The 22,632-nt window shown below is 44.5% G+C and overlaps 1 protein-coding gene and 1 non-coding gene across 2 annotated transcripts; both read left to right on the top strand.

Annotated features, from left to right (window-relative positions):
- The first annotated feature begins 4,866 nt into the window (after positions 1–4,866).
- On the top strand, positions 4,867–6,276 carry LOC127349128 (putative cyclin-dependent kinase F-2). The gene has a single exon (XM_071829384.1). It carries the CDS (start codon positions 4,947–4,949, stop codon positions 6,063–6,065), a length of 1,119 nt encoding a protein of 372 aa, XP_071685485.1. The 5' UTR covers positions 4,867–4,946; the 3' UTR covers positions 6,066–6,276.
- Positions 6,277–7,062: 786 nt separating this feature from the next.
- On the top strand, positions 7,063–7,134 carry TRNAM-CAU (transfer RNA methionine (anticodon CAU)). Its single transcript has one exon. It is a non-coding gene; the product is annotated as a tRNA-Met (tRNA).
- Positions 7,135–22,632: the final 15,498 nt, after the last annotated feature.

The following is a 22,632-nucleotide window of genomic DNA, read 5'->3' as shown; positions in this document are numbered from 1 at the left end:
TGATCCATTAATGTCCAGTAGCATTATGCAATGTCCAGAAGTGTTAAGAATGATTGTGTCACCTCTGAATATGTCAATTTATATTGTGCACTAACCCTCTAATGAGTTGTTTCGAGTTTGGTGTGGAGGAAGTTTTCAAGGATCAAGAGAGGAGTATGATGCAACATGATCAAGGAGAGTGAAAGCTCTAAGCTTGGGGATGCACCCGGTGGTTCCCCCCTGCATATTCTAAGAAGACTCAAGCGTCTAAGCTTGGGGATGCCCAAGGCATCCCCTTCTTCATCGACAACATTATCAGGTTCCTCCCCTGAAACTATATTTTTATTCCATGACATCTTATGTGCTTTTGCTTGGAGCGTCGGTTTGTTTTTGTTTTTTGTTTTGTTTGAATAAAATGGATCCTAGCATTCACTTTATGGGAGAGAGACACGCTCCGCTGTAGCATATGGACAAGTATGTCCTTGGTTTCTACTCATAGTATTCATGGCGAAGTTTCTCCTTCGTTAAATTGTTATATGGTTGGAATTGGAAAATGATACATGTAGTAATTGCTATAAATGTCTTGGGTAATGTGATACTTGGCAATTGTTGTGCTCATGATTAAGCTCTTGCATCATATGCTTTGCACCCATTAATGAAGAAATACATAGAGCATGCTAAAATTTGGTTTGCATATTTGGTTTCTCTAAGGTCTAGATAATTTCTAGTATTGAGTTTGAACAACAAGGAAGACGGTGTAGAGTCTTATAATGTTTTCAATATGTCTTTTATGTGAGTTTTGCTGCACCGGTTCATCCTTGTGTTTGTTTCAAATAAGCCTTGCTAGCCTAAACCTTGTATCGAGAGGGAATACTTCTCATGCATCCAAAATACTTGAGCCAACCACTATGCCATTTGTGTCCACCATACCTACCTACTACATGGTATTTTCCGCCATTCCAAAGTAAATTGCTTGAGTGCTACCTTTAAAATTCCATCATTCACCTTTGCAATATATAGCTTATGGGACAAATAGCTTAAAAACTATTGTGGTATTGAATATGTAATTATGCACTTTATCTCTTATTAAGTTGCTTGTTGTGCGATAACCATGTTCACTGGGGACGCCATCAACTATTCATTGTTGAATTTCATGTGAGTTGCTATGCATGTCTGTCTTGTCTGAAGTAAGAGAGATCTACCACCATATGGTTAAGCATGCATATGTTAGAGAAGAACATTGGGCCACTAACTAAAGCCATGCTCCATGGTGGAAGTTTCAGTTTTGGACAACAATCCTCAAATCTCAAATGAGAAAATTATTAATTGTTGGTATATGCTTATGCATAAAAGAGGAGTCCATTATCTGTTGTCTATGTTGTCCCGGTATGGATGTCTAAGTTGAAGAATAATCAATAGCGAGAAATCCAATGCGAGCTTTCTCCTTAGACCTTTGTACAGTGGCATAGAGGTACCCCTTTGTGACACTTGGTAAAAACAATGCATTGTGATGATCCGGTAGTCCAAGCTAATTAGGACAAGGTGCGGGCACTATTAGTACACTATGCATGAGGCTTGCAACTTATAAGATATAATTTACATGATGCATATGCTTTATTACTACCGTTGACAAAATTGTTTCATGTTTTCAAAATCGAAGCTCTAGCACAAATATAGCAATCGATGCTTTTCCTCTATGGAGGACCATTCTTTTACTTTCAATGTTGAGTCAGTTCACCTATTTCTCCCCACCTCAAGAAGCAAACACTTGTGTGAACTGTGCATTGATTCCTACATACTTGCTTATTGCACTTATTATATTACTCTATGTTGACAATATCCATGAGATATACATGTTACAAGTTGAAAGCAACCGCTGAAACTTAATCTTCTTTTGTGTTGCTTCAATGCCTTTACTTTGAATTATTGCTTTATGAGTTAACTCTTATGCAAGACTTATTGATGCTTGTCTTGAAGTGCTATTCATGAAAATTCTTTGCTATATGATTCACTTGTTTACTCATGTCATATACATTGTTTTGATCGCTGCATTCACTACATATGCTTTACAAATAGTATGATCAAGATTATGATGGCATGTCACTCCAGAAATTATCTGTGTTATCGTTTTACCTCGCTGGACGAGCAAAACTAAGCTTGGGGATGCTGATACGCCTCCGACGTATCGATAATTTCTTATGTTCCATGCCACATTATTGATGTTATCTACATGTTTTATGCACACTTTATGTCATATTCGTGCATTTTCTGGAACTAACCTATTAACAAGATGCCGAAGTGCCGATTCTTTGTTCTGCTTGTTTTGGTTTCGTAAATCCTAGTAAGGAAATATTCTCGGAATTGGACGAAATCAAAGCCCAGGGCCTATTTTCTCACGAAGCTTCCAAGTCCGAAGGAGAGACGAAGAGGGGCCACGGAGGGGCCACACCCTAGGGCGGCGCGCCCCCTTGGCCGCGCGGCCCGTGGTGTGGGGCCCCGTGCCGCCTCTTGACCTGCCCTTCCGCCTATAAAAAGTCTCCGTGACGAAACCCCCGGTCGAGAGCCACGATACGGAAAACCTTCCAGAGACGCCGCCAACGCCGATCCCATCTCGGGGGATCCAGGAGATCGCCTCCGGCACCCTGCCGGAGAGGGGAATCATCTCCCGGAGGACTCTACGCCGCCATGGTCGCCTCCGGTGTGATGTGTGAGTAGTCTACCCCTGGACTATGGGTCCATAGCAGTAGCTAGATGGTTGTCTTCTCCCCATTGTGCTATCATTGTCGGATCTTGTGAGCTGCCTAACATGATCAAGATCATCTATCTGTAATTCTATATGTTGCGTTTGTTGGGATCCGATGAATAGAGAATACTTGTTATGTTGATTATCAAAGTTATATCTATGTGTTGTTTATGATCTTGCATGCTCTCCGTTACTAGTAGATACTCTGGCCAAGTTTTTGCTATTAACTCCAAGAGGGAGTACTTATGCTCGATAGTGGGTTCATGCCTGCATTGACACCTGGGACAGTGACAGAAAGTTCTAAGGTTGTGTTGTGCTGTTGCCACTAGGGATAAAACATTAGCGCTATGTTCAAGGATGTAATCACTAGTTACATTACGCACCATACTTAATGCAATTGTCTGTTGTTAGCAACTTAATACTGGAGGGGGTTCGGATGATAACCTGAAGGTGGACTTTTTAGGCATAGATGCAGTTGGATGATGGTCTATGTACTTTGTCATAATGCCCAATTAAATCTCACTATACTCATCATGATATGTATGTGCATGGTCATGCTCTCTTTATTTGTCAATTGCCCAACTGTAATTTGTTCACCCAACATGCTGTTCGTCTTATGGGAGAGACACCTCTAGTGAACTGTGGACCCCGGTCCAATTCTCTTTACTGAAATACAATCTACTGCAATACTTGTTCTACTGTTTTCTGCAAACAATCATCTTCCACACAATACGGTTAACTCTTTGTTACAGCAAGCCGGTGAGATTGACAACCTCACTGTTTCGTTGGGGCAAAGTACTTTGGTTGTGTTTTGCAGGTTCCACGTTGGCGCCGGAATCACTGGTGTTGCGCCGCACTACATCTCGCCGCCATCAACCTTCAACGTGCTTCTTGACTCCTACTGGTCCGATTAAACCTTGGTTTCTTACTGAGGGAAACTTGCCGCTGTGCGCATCACACCTTCCTCTTGGGGTTCCCAACGGACGTGCCAACCACACGCATCAGCCGCCGCCGGGAGAGGTCGCCGCCGCCGAGCACCTCCGCGGGAGGCCGCCGCCGGGCGCCGAGCACCTCCGCAGGGAGGCCGCCGCCGCCAAGCACTACCGTGGGCAAGAGCTGCGCCCCGGTCCCGGGAGGTGGAGGAACACGACGACTGTAGACTCAAGAGTCAAGAGGAGGAGGAACGTCGGCGCCGAGCCGGAGCTTCGCGCCGAGAGCGCATGAAGCCATTCCTGCAAGGAGGAGACGCCCACTGGCTTCTCTGGTCTTCTCCATGGCCATCTCTTTTTCTCCTCTCCTCAATGGCCTTCTGCATTTGCGACGCCATAGGCTGTGTGTTGCAGTGAACCAAAGGAGCTGGAGAGAAGCGGAGGCACTAATTACGATTGGAAAATAATTTAATCTGGCAATTAGTCAAACGTAAACTTGGCAGCTGTTTGTAATTAATCCGGCAATTTAGGATCCAGTTAACATGATCATTATTTGATGGTTAAACCTAGCAATTAGGGCTAATTAATCTGGTAGCGATGAACTACATAATATGGAGTAATCAGTAACATTACTAGCAAACCTGGCAGCTATGTCGAATTAATCAGGCAATTATACAGAGGAGAGAGCGTGTGTTTTTTTACATCGTCCTATGTAAACCTGGCAGCTATGTCGAATTAAACCTGGCAGCTATGCCATGTAGTAAATGGTTCTGCAAAATGTCAGGCAATGAAATGGAGTATTCTAGTGCAGCTCATCCTTTCTCGTGTTCTTATATTTTATTAATAACTTTGCCTGCTGCCACTGCATGTCCGTGTAAAGAGAAGTGGTGTACATCCAAAACGTGTTTAGGGGGCAGCGCGTTCTGCGGCTTACTAGTAGCAGCCGCCGCACGGATTCACCTATATGTGGCGCCGCCAGGTAGCAACGTCCAACAAAAAAACGCAACCGCCAAAAAAGAAATAGCTCTGGGACCCACTTGGCAGCCACACTTTAACTTAACTGAATCCGAGAGCAGCTCAACCCGCGGAAGAAAACTCATCCATCGACGGTTTGCGCGTATCAGAGTGATGAATCCGACTTCGAGCTGAAGTCGCGCTCTCCCTAAGCTATATATATGGTCGCCGATCCATGCCATCTCCACCTTTGCCCATACCATCCCCTCCTCCCTGCTTCCACCATCTCCACCCTGCCCATCCCCGTCTCCACAAGCCAAGCCGTCCGTCGATCGAGCGCCATGGCCGCTTGCAAGCGTCCCGCCGCCGTACTCGACGCCGGCCACGCGACGACCACCCAAGGATCATCGGCCGCCTGCAAGAGGAGCCGTCACAGCGTCAGAAGCTCGGATGAGTACGAGGTGGTGGCCCGCCTCGGCAAGGGCGGCTTCGGCGTTGTCGTCCAGGCGCGCCACCGCGTCACCGGCAAGACCGTCGCCATCAAGTACGCCGCCGAGCTGGAGCAGGAGGCCAGCTTCCTGGAGGCCTGCAGCGGTAACCCGTACGTGGTCGGCTTCGAGGGCCTGATGCGCGACCACGCCACCGGCGGTCACTGCCTCGCCATGGAGTACGTGGCCGCGCCGAGCCTCCATGCCTTCTTGTGGGAGAGGCGCCACCAACCGCCGCTACCGGAACCAAAGGTGCGCGCCTTCATGTGGAAGCTCCTGACCGGGACCAAGATGATGCACGACCGCCACGTGGTCCACCGCGACATCAAGCCGGCCAACATCCTCGTCGGCCAAGACGGCGAACTCGTGAAGATGTGCGACCTCGGGCTCGCGCTCCACATGTCCGACTCGCCGCCGTACTCCCAGGTCGGCACCGTCCCCTACATGGCGCCGGAAATGCTGCTGCACAAGCCGGACTACGACGCGCTCGTGGACACCTGGTCGCTCGGGTGCGTCATGGCCGAGATGCTCACCGGCAAGACTCTGTTCCACGACGACGACGATGACGACAGCCACCAGGACAAGTTCGACGATACAACTCACATAGTCCAGCTCTGGAGTATCTTCCGAGTGCTCGGCATGCCCGACGACCGGACGTGGCCGGAGTTCAAGTCCCTGCCGCTCACCGCCAAGTTTCAGCAGCTGCTACCCGGGGGGCTCAATCACAACAGGCTGCGGGATATGTTCCCTGAAGAGAGGCTGTCAGAGCAAGGATTCCAGGTGTTGCAAGGGCTTCTCACCTGCAATCCCGACAAGCGACTCACGGCGGCCAAGGCGCTCAAGCACCCATGGTTCACGGCTCCTCGTCCCTCTGTCGCCGCTGCAAAGGCTGAAGCTTTGCCGTTGCGGAGAAAGAAGACGCCAGGCTTCTTGGTTGCACTAGCGGCGGCATTGAAAGCACAACAGGTGTAAAACTTGAAGTTGTGCTTGGATGATCGATCCATGTAATTCCTTGATCGAGTTGTAAAGAAACGATATGACTGCTTTATGCAGAATAGTATTGTGTGTGATTGTGCTGTTTATTTGGGAGAAAGTAGGAGTAATAGATCTATTATGTTCATATGGCCTAAATGTTGTATTGTTCAATTGGGAAACGATTCACTGTTTAGGCAGAATCGAATTGCAAAGCAATTGACTTCTTTCCAGACTATGTGTGATTGTATTGTTCAATTGGAAAATTTGATTTTAATGTAGATGCTCTGTCCCCTACATGAGAGTGACCTCATGAACAAATCATGTTTCATGTGCGGTCTAGAAGAAGTATCACGAACAAAGGGGGAAATTGTCTACAATTGAATTTTAATGTAGATGCTCTGTCCCCTACATAGCACCTCGTTTACTACTTTCTGCAATGGAATTTCGGAAGAGGTCACTGAAAGAGTAGATAGAAGTTTGAAAACAGAGTATACAATGTGGCTGTTTGAGTTGAAGCAACATAGACCGAGACCATCAGTAGCCTGTACAAGGATGGTTTGTAAAGATCCCACTATAGGTCTGCAGCTCCATCATCGTGCAAGGCCATTAAAAAAGGGACCAATCCAATTGCCAATGCTCTGTCAGTCGTCGCCGCCGACAGGGCGACATGTTGATATTCTTCACCGGCGCAATCGAATGGCGTTTGCAGATACGCTCGTACTGAAACTATAGTGCAGATTAGCGGGTATGCATTGTTTCAGTTTCTAAACCTGAAGTTGGAAGCAGAATCTCCATTTTACCTGTGGTTCGCCTCTGGAGAGCACAAAATAAAGCACAGTAGTTCCTGACGAACCAGCACTGAGTCATTGGCTACACGTTGTAGCAAGTAGTTGAAGCCTAAGATTGATCAATGCACGAACAAAATTACCATTTGGGAAGGAGAGAGTAGACTACTGTCTATAATAAGCTGCATTTCCCATCCAATGCAACAAGAATCAGAGTGGCGCAGCGGAAGCGTGGTGGGCCCATAACCCACAGGTCCCAGGATCGAAACCTGGCTCTGATATTTTTTTTGGTTCTTTATTAATTTGTTTTTTTCTTGTAACATTTTCAATTAGGTTTTGACTTTCTATTCAGAGTTCAGACAACATTTATTCTGGTTTTTCCCTTAATTCTTGTTGCTGTGCATAATGCATTCCTGCTGAATTCCTTGCAATCCCCAAGCTGAAACTGACCTTTTTTGTTGAAAGAATCCCGAATGAGGTTTGAATGTAAATGATTTTGCATGCGTACTTTAAATTTAAATAAGTAGAGTATTGTACTTACCCGGTTTCTGGCTGTATTTCAGTTCTGGAGTATAAAAAAAGGTCATGAACTTCTTTCGTTCTTGCACACAAAGCACTTCAACTGGTACGGTATATGGGGGAAGAAAATGTCCTGGAAGGTGGACAGTGAAAACTCATTTTAGCACGCCAGTAACTCCGTGCTCTTTGCCAAAATCTAAGGGGTGGATCTGGGGCAAAATTAACCGGTTATCCCAATATAAATCACACATATTTCCCACTTAAAATATAGGTGTCACACTAAATATGTACTCCATGAGAATTTTTTTAACCTGCTGCCATGTGGGCCCTTAGCATAACCTAGGTGCGCCCGCTTTTGTTGTAAAACTCATTAAAGAAGTTTCTTAATTGGGTTACATGTCAGTCTTTTGGTATAGTATATATATTCGAGCGCATTTAAAATACATATATGTCAAGGGAAACTGTAAACAACTTGTATACATAATGATACATGTACGAAACACCGCAAACGTACACATGAACATATATTGCACTGATTTGAAATAGCTACCACTACAAAAGATAATGACAGGCAAAGCCACATATAGTGGAAGCAGCAATCAACTATGGAGGAGGGGTGGAGAGATGGGACCATGCCGAAGCAACCAGGGTCACAATCCTGGGCATCCGATTTCAACTAAACTTTCAATTCGCTTTTGGCATTTTAAAAACTCTGAGAAATGGCCTTGAAGGCTTCATCGATTTATTGGTTAACAAACATCTTAGTTAATCATTCTTTTTGTTCAGTGTTTAATTTTAAACCAATCTTCAAAGGGTGACTATAGCGGCTTCTAGCTCATGTGGCTGAGAGTCAAAGTCAAGAGAGCAACAACTAGGGTTCTCTTAGAGAGAATAAAAGGAGCAATGGGAGTGACAATATGGGAATGGAAACGTCTAGACATGCGGCCATCTTGGGTTGTGGTGTAGTGGGCTTTTGGCCGGAGTAGTTAAGCGCATGAATGCTTTGTGCTTCCTACTACACTGACGCCGACCTTCACGGCGTTGTCTCGGAGTTGATGACATCGTGTGCTTGTCAATCCTTCAGATCGATGGCTTGGTCTTCTTGTTTTTCTTTAGATCTGGTGAGATTTGTTTCTCGACGTGTATTAGCATTCGTCGTTATCCATGGCGGCACTGGGTGGCGGGGCGAGGTGGATGCTTTGGAGTGAAAATATTGGTCTGGAGGTGGTGGATTTGTCATTATTCCTCGACTTCATCGATGGGGTTCGACGGATCTTGGTCCAAGGTAGAACGAGGACGTCCCCATGCCACAACGCTAGGTGCATCACTCTTATAGCGGGCATGTTCATCAACTCATAAAGCCTTGTTGATAATGGTGCTCTTTCGGATCTGACAATGGTGGAGGCTCGATATCTCATCCAACATGCGTCTAGGTAGTGGCCGCTGGCTTCGGAGAGAGAAGGAAATCATAGGGATAGTTTAAGAACGCCTGATTCTCATGGTCACTTTTCACATATGTATTCAGTTTACCTTCTCCATCCCAAAACAGAATAGGTCGCTGATTTTTTTTGGAGGTTAAAGGGGTCCTTGATTTTTTTCTCCTCAGTGAGTTTCAACTAACTTGTACTTAGGGCATCTCCAGCGGCGCGACGCAAATAGACGCTGAGCGACCGTTTTCGTCCGCTGTGACTTGAAATGCGTCTGGGCCCTGCTCCAGCGGGGCGACGCATAGTGACCGGGCTGTCCGCGGAGATGCAAACCTGTCCCAAATATGCGTCTTGGGTGCATCCGGGTTCGGTCGGCAGTGAGTAGGTAAGCAAAAGATTTTTCATTACTATTGATTGGCCAAAAGGACCATCTTTACAGAGATGGTTAGTCGAGTTAACCTAAAACTACAACGACCGTACCTACTCGCCGTCACGCGGCCTACACCGGCCTCGGTTACTCGCAGTCGCGTGCCCTATTACTGGCCGCCGGAAGGGCCGGCGCCGTCGTCGAAGCGGGAGCGCTTCGCACACTCCGCACGCCGCACACGGCGGCGAACGGAAAATCTCGTCCTGCCGCCTGCGCCGTTCGAGGGCCTCAGCCAGGGTGCTACCCCACATGGCCACCGCTTGGGCCTCCGCCACCTTGGCAGCCGCCGTCTCCGCCGCCTGCGCCTCCTCCGCCGCCGCCGCCGCCTGGAGCGCCGCCGCGTCCTCGTTCGCCTGGGCCGTTCGAGGGCCTCGGCCGGAGGGGCCGCGATGGCCGTCCGCGCCTCCGCGAGCTCGGCCATGGCGTTGGCGATCTCCGCCCTGGTCGCCGCGAGGCGCCCTTCCGCGCGCTCTGCCGCCTCCGCGACCTCCGCCTCTGCCGCCGCCACCTCCAGGTCCAGCTGCTGGGCCTCAACGCCGGCGGCGCCTACCTCCTCCTCCTCCTCCTCCTCCGGGTGGAGCTGGCGGCACATGTGAACAACGTGCTCCCAATTCATGTGGTCGGCCATGGATGGATGGTAGCTTGAGGTGTGCCGGTCGCCCCCGTCGGTGTCCACCATATATAGCCACGGCGGGGCGGGAAACGGCGTTGGCCTGCAGGGCGTTTCCCGCGCGCGCGAAACACCGGCGAAACTTGCCAATGTATTGGGCAAGCGCGGGAACGATCGTCGTCGCGCGGGAACATCTAATCGCTGGCGGCAGTCGTCGACGGGACGTAAAACACCATTAGCGAGCTTGACGCTGTCCCCGGTTAAAAAATGTGTCTGCGTCGCTGGAGGTACCCCAGACGTAAACGGTCGCCCTGTGCCACATCGCGTCCGCGGGCCGACACGAACGGACATTTCGGACGTCCGAAATGCGTCGGCCCGCTGGAGATGCCCTTACAATACAGTATGTTCTAAAATTACCAAATTTATATAGAAGTATGAAATGAAATGAATTATGATAGCATTTATACATTCCAAATTCACAGTACAATTTACTCCCTCGAATGAATTATGGAATGGGGGAGTACACATTATCTTTACTATTAAATGGGAGTTGGTCGTTTGACACTCAATGCACTTTGGTGGTCGTCATTGGAAGCATCACGTCCGTCCAATCTAATCGCACGGTCTTCGCTTTGCCCGATCTAATTAGGAAACAATCATCGGTATCAATCAATCCGGGGGCATTAAAATACTTGACAAAAATCTTTTTATGCTTGCGCTCAGCCTTTCTTTCTCTAACGCAGATGGAAAGAAATATCCTTATGTGTAGTAGTTTCCATTTTGCATATATCCCACTAATTACTCAATGAATTAAAAATCAATCATGAATCAAAACTATCCGTATTTCCTACCTATACATGTGAATCCGCTTTCCTCACCATTCACTCTTCACAGCGTTTGACCGTGTTCTTTCTGGCCATTTTTTTCTCTCGCTCGATCTGGAATAATAGGAGTTACAAGCTCGTTCTCTTGCTCCATTCGCATCTGCCGTCGTCGGGCCTCCACCGTGGCGTCGCCGCCTCCTCGCACGTTACCATCGCTGGCCACCGTAGGGCCTTCACGTGGTCTCCGTCACACCTCCTCGCAAGGAGTTGTTGTCGATGCAGATGCTAGGAGGCGGCGTGTGCATGGCATGGTCCGATGGGGCTGACAACAAGACGCCGACGAGTCCCATGTCCGCTCGATTCCGTCCACCCATGTATCCATGCCCAATCATCGACGACATGTGGAGCCTCGCTTGGTTAATCCGTGACTCACTCAAGCGCCGCCTCCACGCGCTCCATGGTGACCATGTCCGTGACCTCGAGGCCTCCACTCCCACACTTGCAAGCACACCAAGGTGATCATCGATGAGTTCCAGGTCGTCGTCACGTCAATCTCTTCCCCTGAGTGCATTATATGATGCGATGTAATGGATCGCCTAATATTGTGTGTGTGTTGTTCAGAACTTCAGATGCATACGTAGAGTCGCCTGCAGCTCGCAAAGGAGGCCGAGATGGAGTATAAGAAGGTGATCAAGAAGATCTCCAGGCACGTCTAGGAGATGAAGGTACAGATAAATAATTCCCATTTGGTTCCATGTTAATCCAATGTTCGTCGTGGGTGCAAGTATCTATAACTTCTCGCTTGTTGGTTTGTATTCTGAGATTCTAATCTTCCTATGAACGCCAGGCATCGTACAAAGAAGATTGTGGCAGATGTGTAGTCGTCTACAGCTTTCGTGGCTCCGCAAATACGGAGCAGATACTTGTACTTTATTTTTCCCAAAATGTTGCTCAAGATAATAAGGCATGGTGTACGAGCTTGTTGTTGCTGGTTGGTTGATGATACGTCTTCAACGTATCTATAATTTCTGATGTTCCATGCTTGTTTTATGACAATACTTACATGTTTTGCTCGCACTTTATAATGTTTTTATGCGTTTTCCGGAACTAACCTATTAACAAGATGCCCCAGTGCCAGTTCCTGTTTTCTGTTGTTTTTGGTTCCAGAAAAGCTGTTTGGGCAATATTCTCGGAATTCGACGAAACAAAGACCCAGTATCTTATTTTTCCCGGAGGACCCCAGAGCACCGAAGGAGAGTCGGAGGCGGGCCAGGGGGCCACCACACGCCAGGGCCGCGCGGGCTCCACCCTGGCCGCGCCGGCCTAGTGTGGGGGCGCCCTGTTGCCCCTCCTACGCCGCCTCTTCGCCTATATAAGCCCTTTCGACCTAAAAACGCGATACGGATTGACGAAACTCCAGAAAGACTCCAGGGACGCCGCCGCCATCGCGAAACTCCAATTCGGGGGACAGAAGTCTCTGTTCCGGTACCCTGCCGGGACGGGGAATTGCCCCCGGAAGCCATCTCCACCGCCATCTTCACCGCCATCGCTGTCTCCATGATGAGGAGGGAGTAATTCACCCCCGGGGCTGAGGGATCTGCTGTAGCTTGATACGTCTCCGACGTATCGATAATTTCTTATGTTCCATGCCACATTATTGATGTTATCTACATGTTTTATGCACACTTTATGTCATATTCGTGCATTTTCTGGAACTAACCTATTAACAAGATGCCGAAGTGCCGATTCTTTGTTTTCTGCTGTTTTTGGTTTCAGAAATCCTAGTAAGGAAATATTCTCGGAATTGGACGAAATCAAAGCCCAGGGGCCTATTTTCTCACGAAGCTTCCAGAAGTCCGAAGGAGAGACGAAGAGGGGCCACGGAGGGGCCACACCCTAGGGCGGCGCGGCCCCCCTTGGCCGCGCGGCCCGTGGTGTGGGGCCCCGTGCCGCCTCTTGACCTGCCCTTCCGCCTATAAAAGTCTCCGTGACGAAACCCCCGCACCGGGAGCCACGATATGGAAAACCTTCCGAGACGCCGCCAACGCCGATCCCATCTCGGGGATCCAGAGATCGCCTCCGCACCCTGCCGGAGAGGGGAATCATCTCCCGGAGGACTCTACGCCGCCATGGTCGCCTCCGGTGTGATGTGTGAGTAGTCTACCCCTGGACTATGGGTCCATAGCAGTAGCTAGATGGTTGTCTTCTCCCCATTGTGCTATCATTGTCGGATCTTGTGAGCTGCCTAACATGATCAAGATCATCTATCTGTAATTCTATATGTTGCGTTTGTTGGGATCCGATGAATAGAGAATACTTGTTATGTTGATTATCAAAGTTATATCTATGTGTTGTTTATGATCTTGCATGCTCTCCGTTACTAGTAGATACTCTGGCCAAGTTTTTGCTATTAACTCCAAGAGGGAGTACTTATGCTCGATAGTGGGTTCATGCCTGCATTGACACCGGGACAAGGATGAGAAAGTTCTAAGGTTGTGTTGTGCTGTTGCCACTAGGGATAAAACATTAGTGCTATGTTCAAGGATGTAGTCACTAGTTACATTACGCACCATACTTAATGCAATTGTCTGTTGTTTGCAACTTAATACTGGAAGGGGTTCGGATGATAACCTGAAGGTGGACTTTTTAGGCATAGATGCGGTTGGATGACGGTCTATGTACTTTGTCGTAATGCCCAATTAAATCTCACTGTACTCATCATGATATGTATGTGCATGGTCATGCTCTCTTTATTTGTCAATTGCCCAACTGTAATTTGTTCACCCAACATGCTGTTCGTCTTATGGGAGAGACACCTCTAGTGAACTGTGGACCCCGGTCCAATTCTCTTTCTTGAAATACAATCTACTGCAATACTTGTTCTACTGTTTTCTGCAAACAATCATCTTCCACACAATACGGTTAACTCTTTGTTACAGCAAGCCGGTGAGATTGACAACCTCACTGTTTCGTTGGGGCAAAGTACTTTGGTTGTGTTTTGCAGGTTCCACGTTGGCGCCGGAATCACTGGTGTTGCGCCGCACTACATCTCGCCGCCATCAACCTTCAACGTGCTTCTTGACTCCGTCTGGGCCGATTAAACCTTGGTTTCTTACTGAGGGAAACTTGCCGCTGTGCGCATCACACCTTCCTCTTGGGGTTCCCAACGGACGTGCCAACCACACGCATCAAGCAAATTTCTCGGGCGCCGTTGCTTCGGGAGATCAAGACACGCTGCAAGGAGTCTCCACTTCTCAATCTCTTTACTTTGTTTTTGTCTTGCTTAGTTTTATTTACTACTTTGTTTGCTGCACTAAATCAAAATACAAAAAAATTAGTTGCTAGTTTTACTTTATTTGCTATCTTGTTTGCTATATCGAAACACAAAAAATAGTTTACTTGCATTTACTTTATCTAGTTTGTTTTATTTACTGTTGCTAAAATGGCCAACGCCGAAAACACTAAGTTGTGTGACTTCACAACCACAAATAATAATGATTTCTTATGCACACCTATTGCTCCACCTGCTACTACAGCAGAATTCTTTGAAATTAAACCTGCTTTATCAATCTTGTTATGCGAGAGCAATTTTCTCGTGTTAGTTCTCGATGATGTCATGCCCATCTTAATAATTTTGTTGAATTATGTGAAATGCAAAAATATAAAGATGTAGATGGTGATATTATTAAACTAAAATTGTTCCCTTTCTCATTAAGAGGAAGAGCTAAAAATTGGTTGCTATCTCTGCCTAAGAATAGTATTGATTCATGGACTAAATGCAAGGATGCTTTTATTGGTAGATATTATCCCCCTGCTAAAATTATATCTTTGAGGAGTAGCATAATGAATTTTAAACAATTAGATACTGAACATGTTGCTCAAGCTTGGGAAAGAATGAAATCTTTGGTTAAAAATTGCCCAACCCATGGACTGACTACTTGGATGATCATCCAAACCTTCTATGCAGACTAAATTTTTCTTCGCGGAATTTATTGGATTCAGCTGCTGGAGGTACCTTTATGTCCATCACTCTTGGTGAAGCAACAAAGCTTCTTGATAATATGATGATCAACTACTCTGAATGGCACACGGAAAGAGCTCCACAAGGTAAGAAGGTAAATTCACGAAGAAACCTCTTCCTTGAGTGATAAGATTGATGCTATTATGTCTATGCTTGTGAATGGTAGGCCTAATGTTAATTCTAATAATGTTCCGCTAGCGTCATTAGTTGCTCAAAAAGAATATGTTGATGTGAATTTCATTAAAAATAACAATCACAATGATTCTAGGCCATACCCTGCTAATGGTAATTTTTATGGTAGATATGCTTCATCTAATGAAGAAAAGATGCTAGAAATTGAAAGATCCACCAAGAGCTTTATGCAATCACAATATGAGCAAAATAAATTGTTTACTAAAACTTTGAATGAGCAATCTACCTTGTTGAAGAATATAGGGAATCAACTTGAAAATCTGAATAGGGAGATCTCGGGGTTGCAAACTAAACTTGCTAGTGCTGAAACCCGAATCTCATATATGTCTGCATCACAATCTTCTTTAATTAATAAAATGGCTGCTAAACCTGAGGATTTAGATGATAAAATTACTACTACAGCAAATGCCATTCAAGTTAGAATTAATGAGAATATAAGATTAATGGCTGAACTGCGTGCTAGGTGGGATAGAGAAGAAAATGAAAAACTAGCTAAAGAAAAGAATATAGCTAAAGTTTGGACTATTACCACCACTAGTAATGCTAATGCTACACATGTTGCTGCACCTCCTACTCATACTAATAAAAGAATTGGTGTTAGCAATGTTTCCACTTCTAATGCAAAGCGCGAAAACTGCCTAAAACTGCTAAAATCATTGAAACTGCCTTTGATAAAGTCGCTGAAATTTTTTCCAACATTGGGGATGATGATCCCATTGCTTTAGATTATAATGATTTGAATTTTGATGATTGCCACATCTCTGAAGTTATAAAGTTCTTGCAAAAACTTGCTAAAAGTCCTAATGCTAGTGCTATAAATTTGGCCTTTGCACATCATATTACAAATGCTCTTATAAAAGCTAGAGAAGAGAAACTAGAGCACGAAGCCTCTATTCCTAAAAAGCTAGAGGATGGTTGGGAGCCCATCATTAAGATAAAGGTTAAAGATTTTGATTGTAATGCTTTATGTGATCTTGGTGCAAGTATTTCTGTTATGCCTAAGAAAATTTATAATATGCTTGACTTGCCACCGCTGAAAAATTGTTATTTGGATGTTAATCTTGCTGATCATTCTACAAAGAAACCTTTGGGTAAAGTTGATAATGTTCGCATTACCGTTAACAATAACCTTGTTCCCGTTGATTTTGTTGTCTTGGATATTGAATGCAATGCATCTTGTCCCATTATATTGGGAAGACCTTTTCTTCGAACTGTTGGTGCTGTTATTGATATGAAGGAAGGTAATACAAAATATCAATTTCCTCTCAAGAAAGGTATGGAACACTTCCCTAGAAAGAGAATGAAGGTACCTTTTGATTTCATTATGAGAACAAATTATGATGTTGACACTTCGTCTCTTGATAATACTTGATACACACTTTCTGCGCCTAGCTGAAAGGCGTTAAAGAAAAGCGCTTATGGGAGACAACCCATGTTTTTACCTACAGTACTTTGTTTTTATTTTGTGTCTTGGAAGTTGTTTACTACTGTAGCAACCTCTCCTTATCTTAGTTTTGTGTTTTGTTGTGCCAAGTTAAGCCGTTGATAGAAAAGTAAGTACTAGATTTGGATTACTGCACAGTTCCAGATTTCTTTGCTGTCACGAATCTGAGTCCAACTCCCTGTAGGTAGCTCAGAAAATTAAGCCAATTTACGTGCATGATCCTCAGATATGTACGCAACTTTCATTCAATTTGAGCATTTTCATTTGAGCAAGTCTGGTGCCATTTTAAAATTCGTCAATACGAACTGTTATGTTTTGACAGATTCTGCCTTTTATTTCGCATTGCCTCTTTCGCTATGTTGGATGAATTTCTTTGATCCATTAATGTCCAGTAGCATTATGCAATGTCCAGAAGTGTTAAGAATGATTGTGTCACCTCTGAATATGTCAATTTATATTGTGCACTAACCCTCTAATGAGTTGTTTCGAGTTTGGTGTGGAGGAAGTTTTCAAGGATCAAGAGAGGAGTATGATGCAACATGATCAAGGAGAGTGAAAGCTCTAAGCTTGGGGATGCACCCGGCGGTTCACCCCTGCATATATCAAGAAGACTCAAGCGTCTAAGCTTGGGGATGCCCAAGGCATCCCCTTCTTCATCGACAACATTATCAGGTTCCTCCCCTGAAACTATATTTTTATTCCATCACATCTTATGTGCTTTTTCTTGGAGCGTCGGTTTGTTTTTGTTTTTTGTTTTGTTTGAATAAAATGGATCCTAGCATTCACTTTATGGGAGAGAGACACGCTCCGCTGTAGCATATGGACAAGTATGTCCTTGGTTTCTACTCATAGTATTCATGGCGAAGTTTCTCCTTCGTTAAATTGTTATATGGTTGGAATTGGAAAATGATACATGTAGTAATTGCTATAAATGTCTTGGGTAATGTGATACTTGGCAATTGTTGTGCTCATGATTAAGCTCTTGCATCATATGCTTTGCACCCATTAATGAAGAAATACATAGAGCATGCTAAAATTTGGTTTGCATATTTGGTTTCTCTAAGGTCTAGATAATTTCTAGTATTGAGTTTGAACAACAAGGAAGACGGTGTAGAGTCTTATAATGTTTTCAATATGTCTTTTATGTGAGTTTTGCTGCACCGGTTCATCCTTGTGTTTGTTTCAAATAAGCCTTGCTAGCCTAAACCTTGTATCGAGAGGGAATACTTCTCATGCATCCAAATACTTGAGCCAACCACTATGCCATTTGTGTCCACCATACCTACCTACTACATGGTATTTTTCGCCATTCCAAAGTAAATTGCTTGAGTGCTACCTTTAAAATTCCATCATTCACCTTTGCAATATATAGCTCATGGGACAAATAGCTTAAAAACTATTGTGGTATTGAATATGTAATTATGCACTTTATCTCTTATTAAGTTGCTTGTTGTGCGATAACCATGTTCACCGGGGACGCCATCAACTATTCATTGTTGAATTTCATGTGAGTTGCTATGCATGTCCGTCTTGTCTGAAGTAAGAGAGATCTACCACCATATGGTTAAGCATGCATATGTTAGAGAAGAACATTGGGCCGCTAACTAAAGCCATGCTCCATGGTGGAAGTTTCAGTTTTGGACAACAATCCTCAAATCTCAAATGAGAAAATTATTAATTGTTGGTATATGCTTATGCATAAAAGAGGAGTCCATTATCTGTTGTCTATGTTGTCCCGGTATGGATGTCTAAGTTGAAGAATAATCAATAGCGAGAAATCCAATGCGAGCTTTCTCCTTAGACCTTTGTACAAAGCGGCATAGAGGTACCCCTTTGTGACACTTGGTAAAAACAATGCATTGTGATGATCCGGTAGTCCAAGCTAATTAGGACAAGGTGCGGGCACTATTAGTACACTATGCATGAGGCTTGCAACTTATAAGATATAATTTACATGATGCATATGCTTTATTACTACCGTTGACAAAATTGTTTCATGTTTTCAAAATCAAAGCTCTAGCACAAATATAGCAATCGATGCTTTTCCTCTATGGAGGACCATTCTTTTACTTTCAATGTTGAGTCAGTTCACCTATTTCTCTCCACCTCAAGAAGCAAACACTTGTGTGAACTGTGCATTGATTCCTACATACTTGCTTATTGCACTTATTATATTACTCTATGTTGACAATATCCATGAGATATACATGTTACAAGTTGAAAGCAACCGCTGAAACTTAATCTTCTTTTGTGTTGCTTCAATGCCTTTACTTTGAATTATTGCTTTATGAGTTAACTCTTATGCAAGACTTATTGATGCTTGTCTTGAAGTGCTATTCATGAAAAGTCTTTGCTATATGATTCACTTGTTTACTCATGTCATATACATTGTTTCGATCGCTGCATTCACTACATATGCTTTACAAATAGTATGATCAAGATTATGATGGCATGTCACTCCGTAAATTATCTCGTGTTATCGTTTTACCGCTTCGGGACGAGCAGAACTAAGCTTGGGGATGCTGATACGTCTCCGACGTATCGATAATTTCTTATGTTCCATGCCACATTATTGATGTTATCTACATGTTTTATGCACACTTTATGTCATATTCGTGCATTTTCTGGAACTAACCTATTAACAAGATGCCGAAGTGCCGATTCTTTGTTTCTGCTGTTTTTGGTTTCAGAAATCCTAGTAAGGAAATATTCTCGGAATTGGACGAAATCAAAGCCCAGGGGCCTATTTTCTCACGAAGCTTCCGTAAGTCCGAAGGAGAGACGAAGAGGGGCCACGGAGGGGCCACACCCTAGGGCGGCGCGGCCCCCCTTGGCCGCGCGGCCCCGTGGTGTGGGGCCCCGTGCCGCCTCTTGACCTGCCCTTCCGCCTATAAAAAGTCTCCGTGACGAAACCCCCGCACCGGGAGCCACGATACGGAAAACCTTCCGTAGACGCCGCCAACGCCGATCCCATCTCGGGGATCCAGGAGATCGCCTCCGGCACCCTACCGGAGAGGGGAATCATCTCCCGGAGGACTCTACGCCGCCATGGTCGCCTCCGGTGTGATGTGTGAGTAGTCTACCCCTGGACTATGGGTCCATAGCAGTAGCTAGATGGTTGTCTTCTCCCCATTGTGCTATCATTGTCGGATCTTGTGAGCTGCCTAACATGATCAAGATCATCTATCCGTAATTCTATATGTTGCGTTTGTTGGGATCCGATGAATAGAGAATACTTGTTATGTTGATTATCAAAGTTATATCTATGTGTTGTTTATGATCTTGCATGCTCTCCGTTACTAGTAGATACTCTGGCCAAGTTTTTGCTATTAACTCCAAGAGGGAGTACTTATGCTCGATAGTGGGTTCATGCCTGCATTGACACCGGGACAAAGGATGTAAAGTTCTAAGGTTGTGTTGTGCTGTTGCCACTAGGGATAAAACATTAGTGCTATGTTCAAGGATGTAGTCACTAGTTACATTACGCACCATACTTAATGCAATTGTCTGTTGTTTGCAACTTAATACTGGAGGGGGTTCGGATGATAACCTGAAGGTGGACTTTTTAGGCATAGATGCAGTTGGATGACGGTCTATGTACTTTGTCGTAATGCCCAATTAAATCTCACTGTACTCATCATGATATGTATGTGCATGGTCATGCTCTCTTTATTTGTCAATTGCCCAACTGTAATTTGTTCACCCAACATGCTGTTCGTCTTATGGGAGAGACACCTCTAGTGAACTGTGGACCCCGGTCCAATTCTCTTTACTGAAATACAATCTACTGCAATACTTGTTCTACTGTTTTCTGCAAACAATCATCTTCCACACAATACGGTTAACTCTTTGTTACAGCAAGCCGGTGAGATTGACAACCTCACTGTTTCGTTGGGGCAAAGTACTTTGGTTGTGTTTTGCAGGTTCCACGTTGGCGCCGGAATCACTGGTGTTGCGCCGCACTACATCTCGCCGCCATCAACCTTCAACGTGCTTCTTGACTCCTACTGGTCCGATTAAACCTTGGTTTCTTACTGAGGGAAACTTGCCGCTGTGCGCATCACACCTTCCTCTTGGGGTTCCCAACGGACGTGCCAACCACACGCATCATAGCTATGTGGTCCATCTCTCTCTTTGTGATCTAGTTGAATATCATCTATGTGCTACTCTAGTGATGTTATTAAAGTAGTCTATTCCTCCTCCATGATGTAATGTTGACAGTGTGTGCATCATGAAGTACTTGGTATATGCTATGATTGTGATCTCTTGTAGATTATGAAGTTAACTATTACTATGATAGTATTGATGTGATCTACTCCCCCTTTCATGGCTGATGTTGACAGTGTGCATGCTATGTTAGTACTCGGTATAATTGCGTTGGTCTATCATGCACTCTAAGGTTATTTAAATATGAACATCGAATATTGTGGAGCTTGTTAACTCCGGCATTGAGGTGCTCTTGTAGCCCTACACAATTAATGGTGTTCATCATCCAACAAGAGAGTGTAGAGTGGTTTTATTATGTGATCAATGTTGAGAGTGTCCACTAGTGAAAGTAGGATCCCTAGGCCTTGTTTCCAAACATCAAATCTCCGTTTGTTTACATTTCCGTTGCATGTTTACTCGCTGCCATATTTTATTTAGATTGCTATTGCCACTCATGTTCATCCATATCATTTGCATCTCACTATCTCTTCGCCGAACTAGTGCACCTATACATCTGACAAGTGTATTAGGTGTGTTGGGGACACAAGAGACCTCTTGCATTGTGATCGCAGGGTTGCTTGAGAGGGATATCTTTGACCTCTTCCTCCCTGAGTTCGATAAACCTTGGGTGATTCACTTAAGGGAAACTTGCTGCTGTTCTACAAACATCTGCTCTTGGAGGCCCAACACTGTCTACAGGAAAAGGAGTGTGCGTAGACATCAAGCTATTTTCTGGCGCCGTTGCCGGGAGGAAAGGTAAAAGGTACTCACACTCCGGATCTCGGCTACTAAGCTATTTTCCAGCACCGTTGTAAGTGCTCGAAGCTATTTCCTTTAGATCCTGCAATTGCATCTTTTTGTTTCTTGTTTTACACTAGTAAGGCATAATGGAAAACAACTATGAGCTTTTTAATTTATTTCCTAAGTTAAGACATGAATTGTGTGATGCGAAAATTAAAGAACCTATGGAACCTCATTTGCATGCTAGTAGCAATGTTATTAGTATGAACGCAATCACTGCTAATGCTATGGAGAAGTCTAAGCTTGGGGAAGCTAGTTTTTATGATCTTTTTAGCTTCCCATCTTTAGGGGAGAAAAATTGCTCTGATAATAATTTATCTCCCATATGCGATAACTATAATGATGCTTGTGATATTTTAAATCCACCAACTGCAAGTACTGCTTTCGAGATACCCATGAAAATTATTGAACGTGTTATGGATAACCGCTATGAAGGGGATGGAACTGTCCATCCTGGAGATCATTTACTGTTTTTGCATGAATTATGCGGGTTATTCAAGTGTGCAGGTATCTCTATGGATGAAGTGAGGAAGAAACTATTCTCTATTTCGATGTCTGGTAAAGCGGCGCATTGGTATAAATTGCTGAAGAATAGTCATTCTCTTGGTTGGGAGGAAATTGTATCTCTTTTATTCTAAATTTTATCCTCCTCATGAAGTGCATATTGATAGGAATTACATTTATAACTTTTATCCTCGTGATGGAGAGAGTATTTCTCAAGCATGGGGGAGATTGAAGTCACTAATGCTCAAATGTCCCATTCATGAGCTCCCCCGTAATGTTATTATTAACAATTTTTATGCAAGGCTTTCAGGACATCACAAGGACTATCTAGATGCCTGTTCGGAGGGATCTTTCACAAGCAAGGAGGTTGAAGCTAGGTGGGATCTTCTTGACCGGATTGAGGAGAATGCTGAAGATTGGGAGAACGACAAAGGTAAAGAGTCAGGTATAAATTATGATTATGAATGCATTGGAACTTTTATGGATACTGGTAAATTTCGAAATATGAGTGCTACCTATGGTCTTGACTCTCAAGTTGCTGCAAATCTTTATAAAGCTTTTGCCTCTCATTTTGAATTGCCTAGGAAGAATTTTGATAAGTATCATGAACCTTTTAAAGAGGCTTGCATGAAGGATGAAATTGTTGTTAATGATTGCAATAAACATGCTCAAACTCCTAAGAATGCTATTTCCTATAAGCATGTTAATTTTTGTGGAATGCATAGACCTTGTGGAATTAATCAAAACAAAGATGAATATTGTATCCATCATATTAATGAAAAAACTAGAAAGTGGTTTAGGGCT

Source organism: Lolium perenne, chromosome 4 (assembly GCF_019359855.2).
Source record: "Lolium perenne isolate Kyuss_39 chromosome 4, Kyuss_2.0, whole genome shotgun sequence".
NCBI lineage: Eukaryota > Viridiplantae > Streptophyta > Magnoliopsida > Poales > Poaceae > Lolium > Lolium perenne.
The sequence above is the reverse complement of the archived record's forward strand: the minus strand, read 5'-3'. Positions and strand labels throughout refer to the sequence as shown.

Excerpts from the sequence above, each read along its gene's own strand:
- LOC127349128 (XM_071829384.1), top strand. The coding sequence starts at position 4,947 with ATGGCCGCTTGCAAGCGTCCCGCCGCCGTACTCGACGCCGGCCACGCG.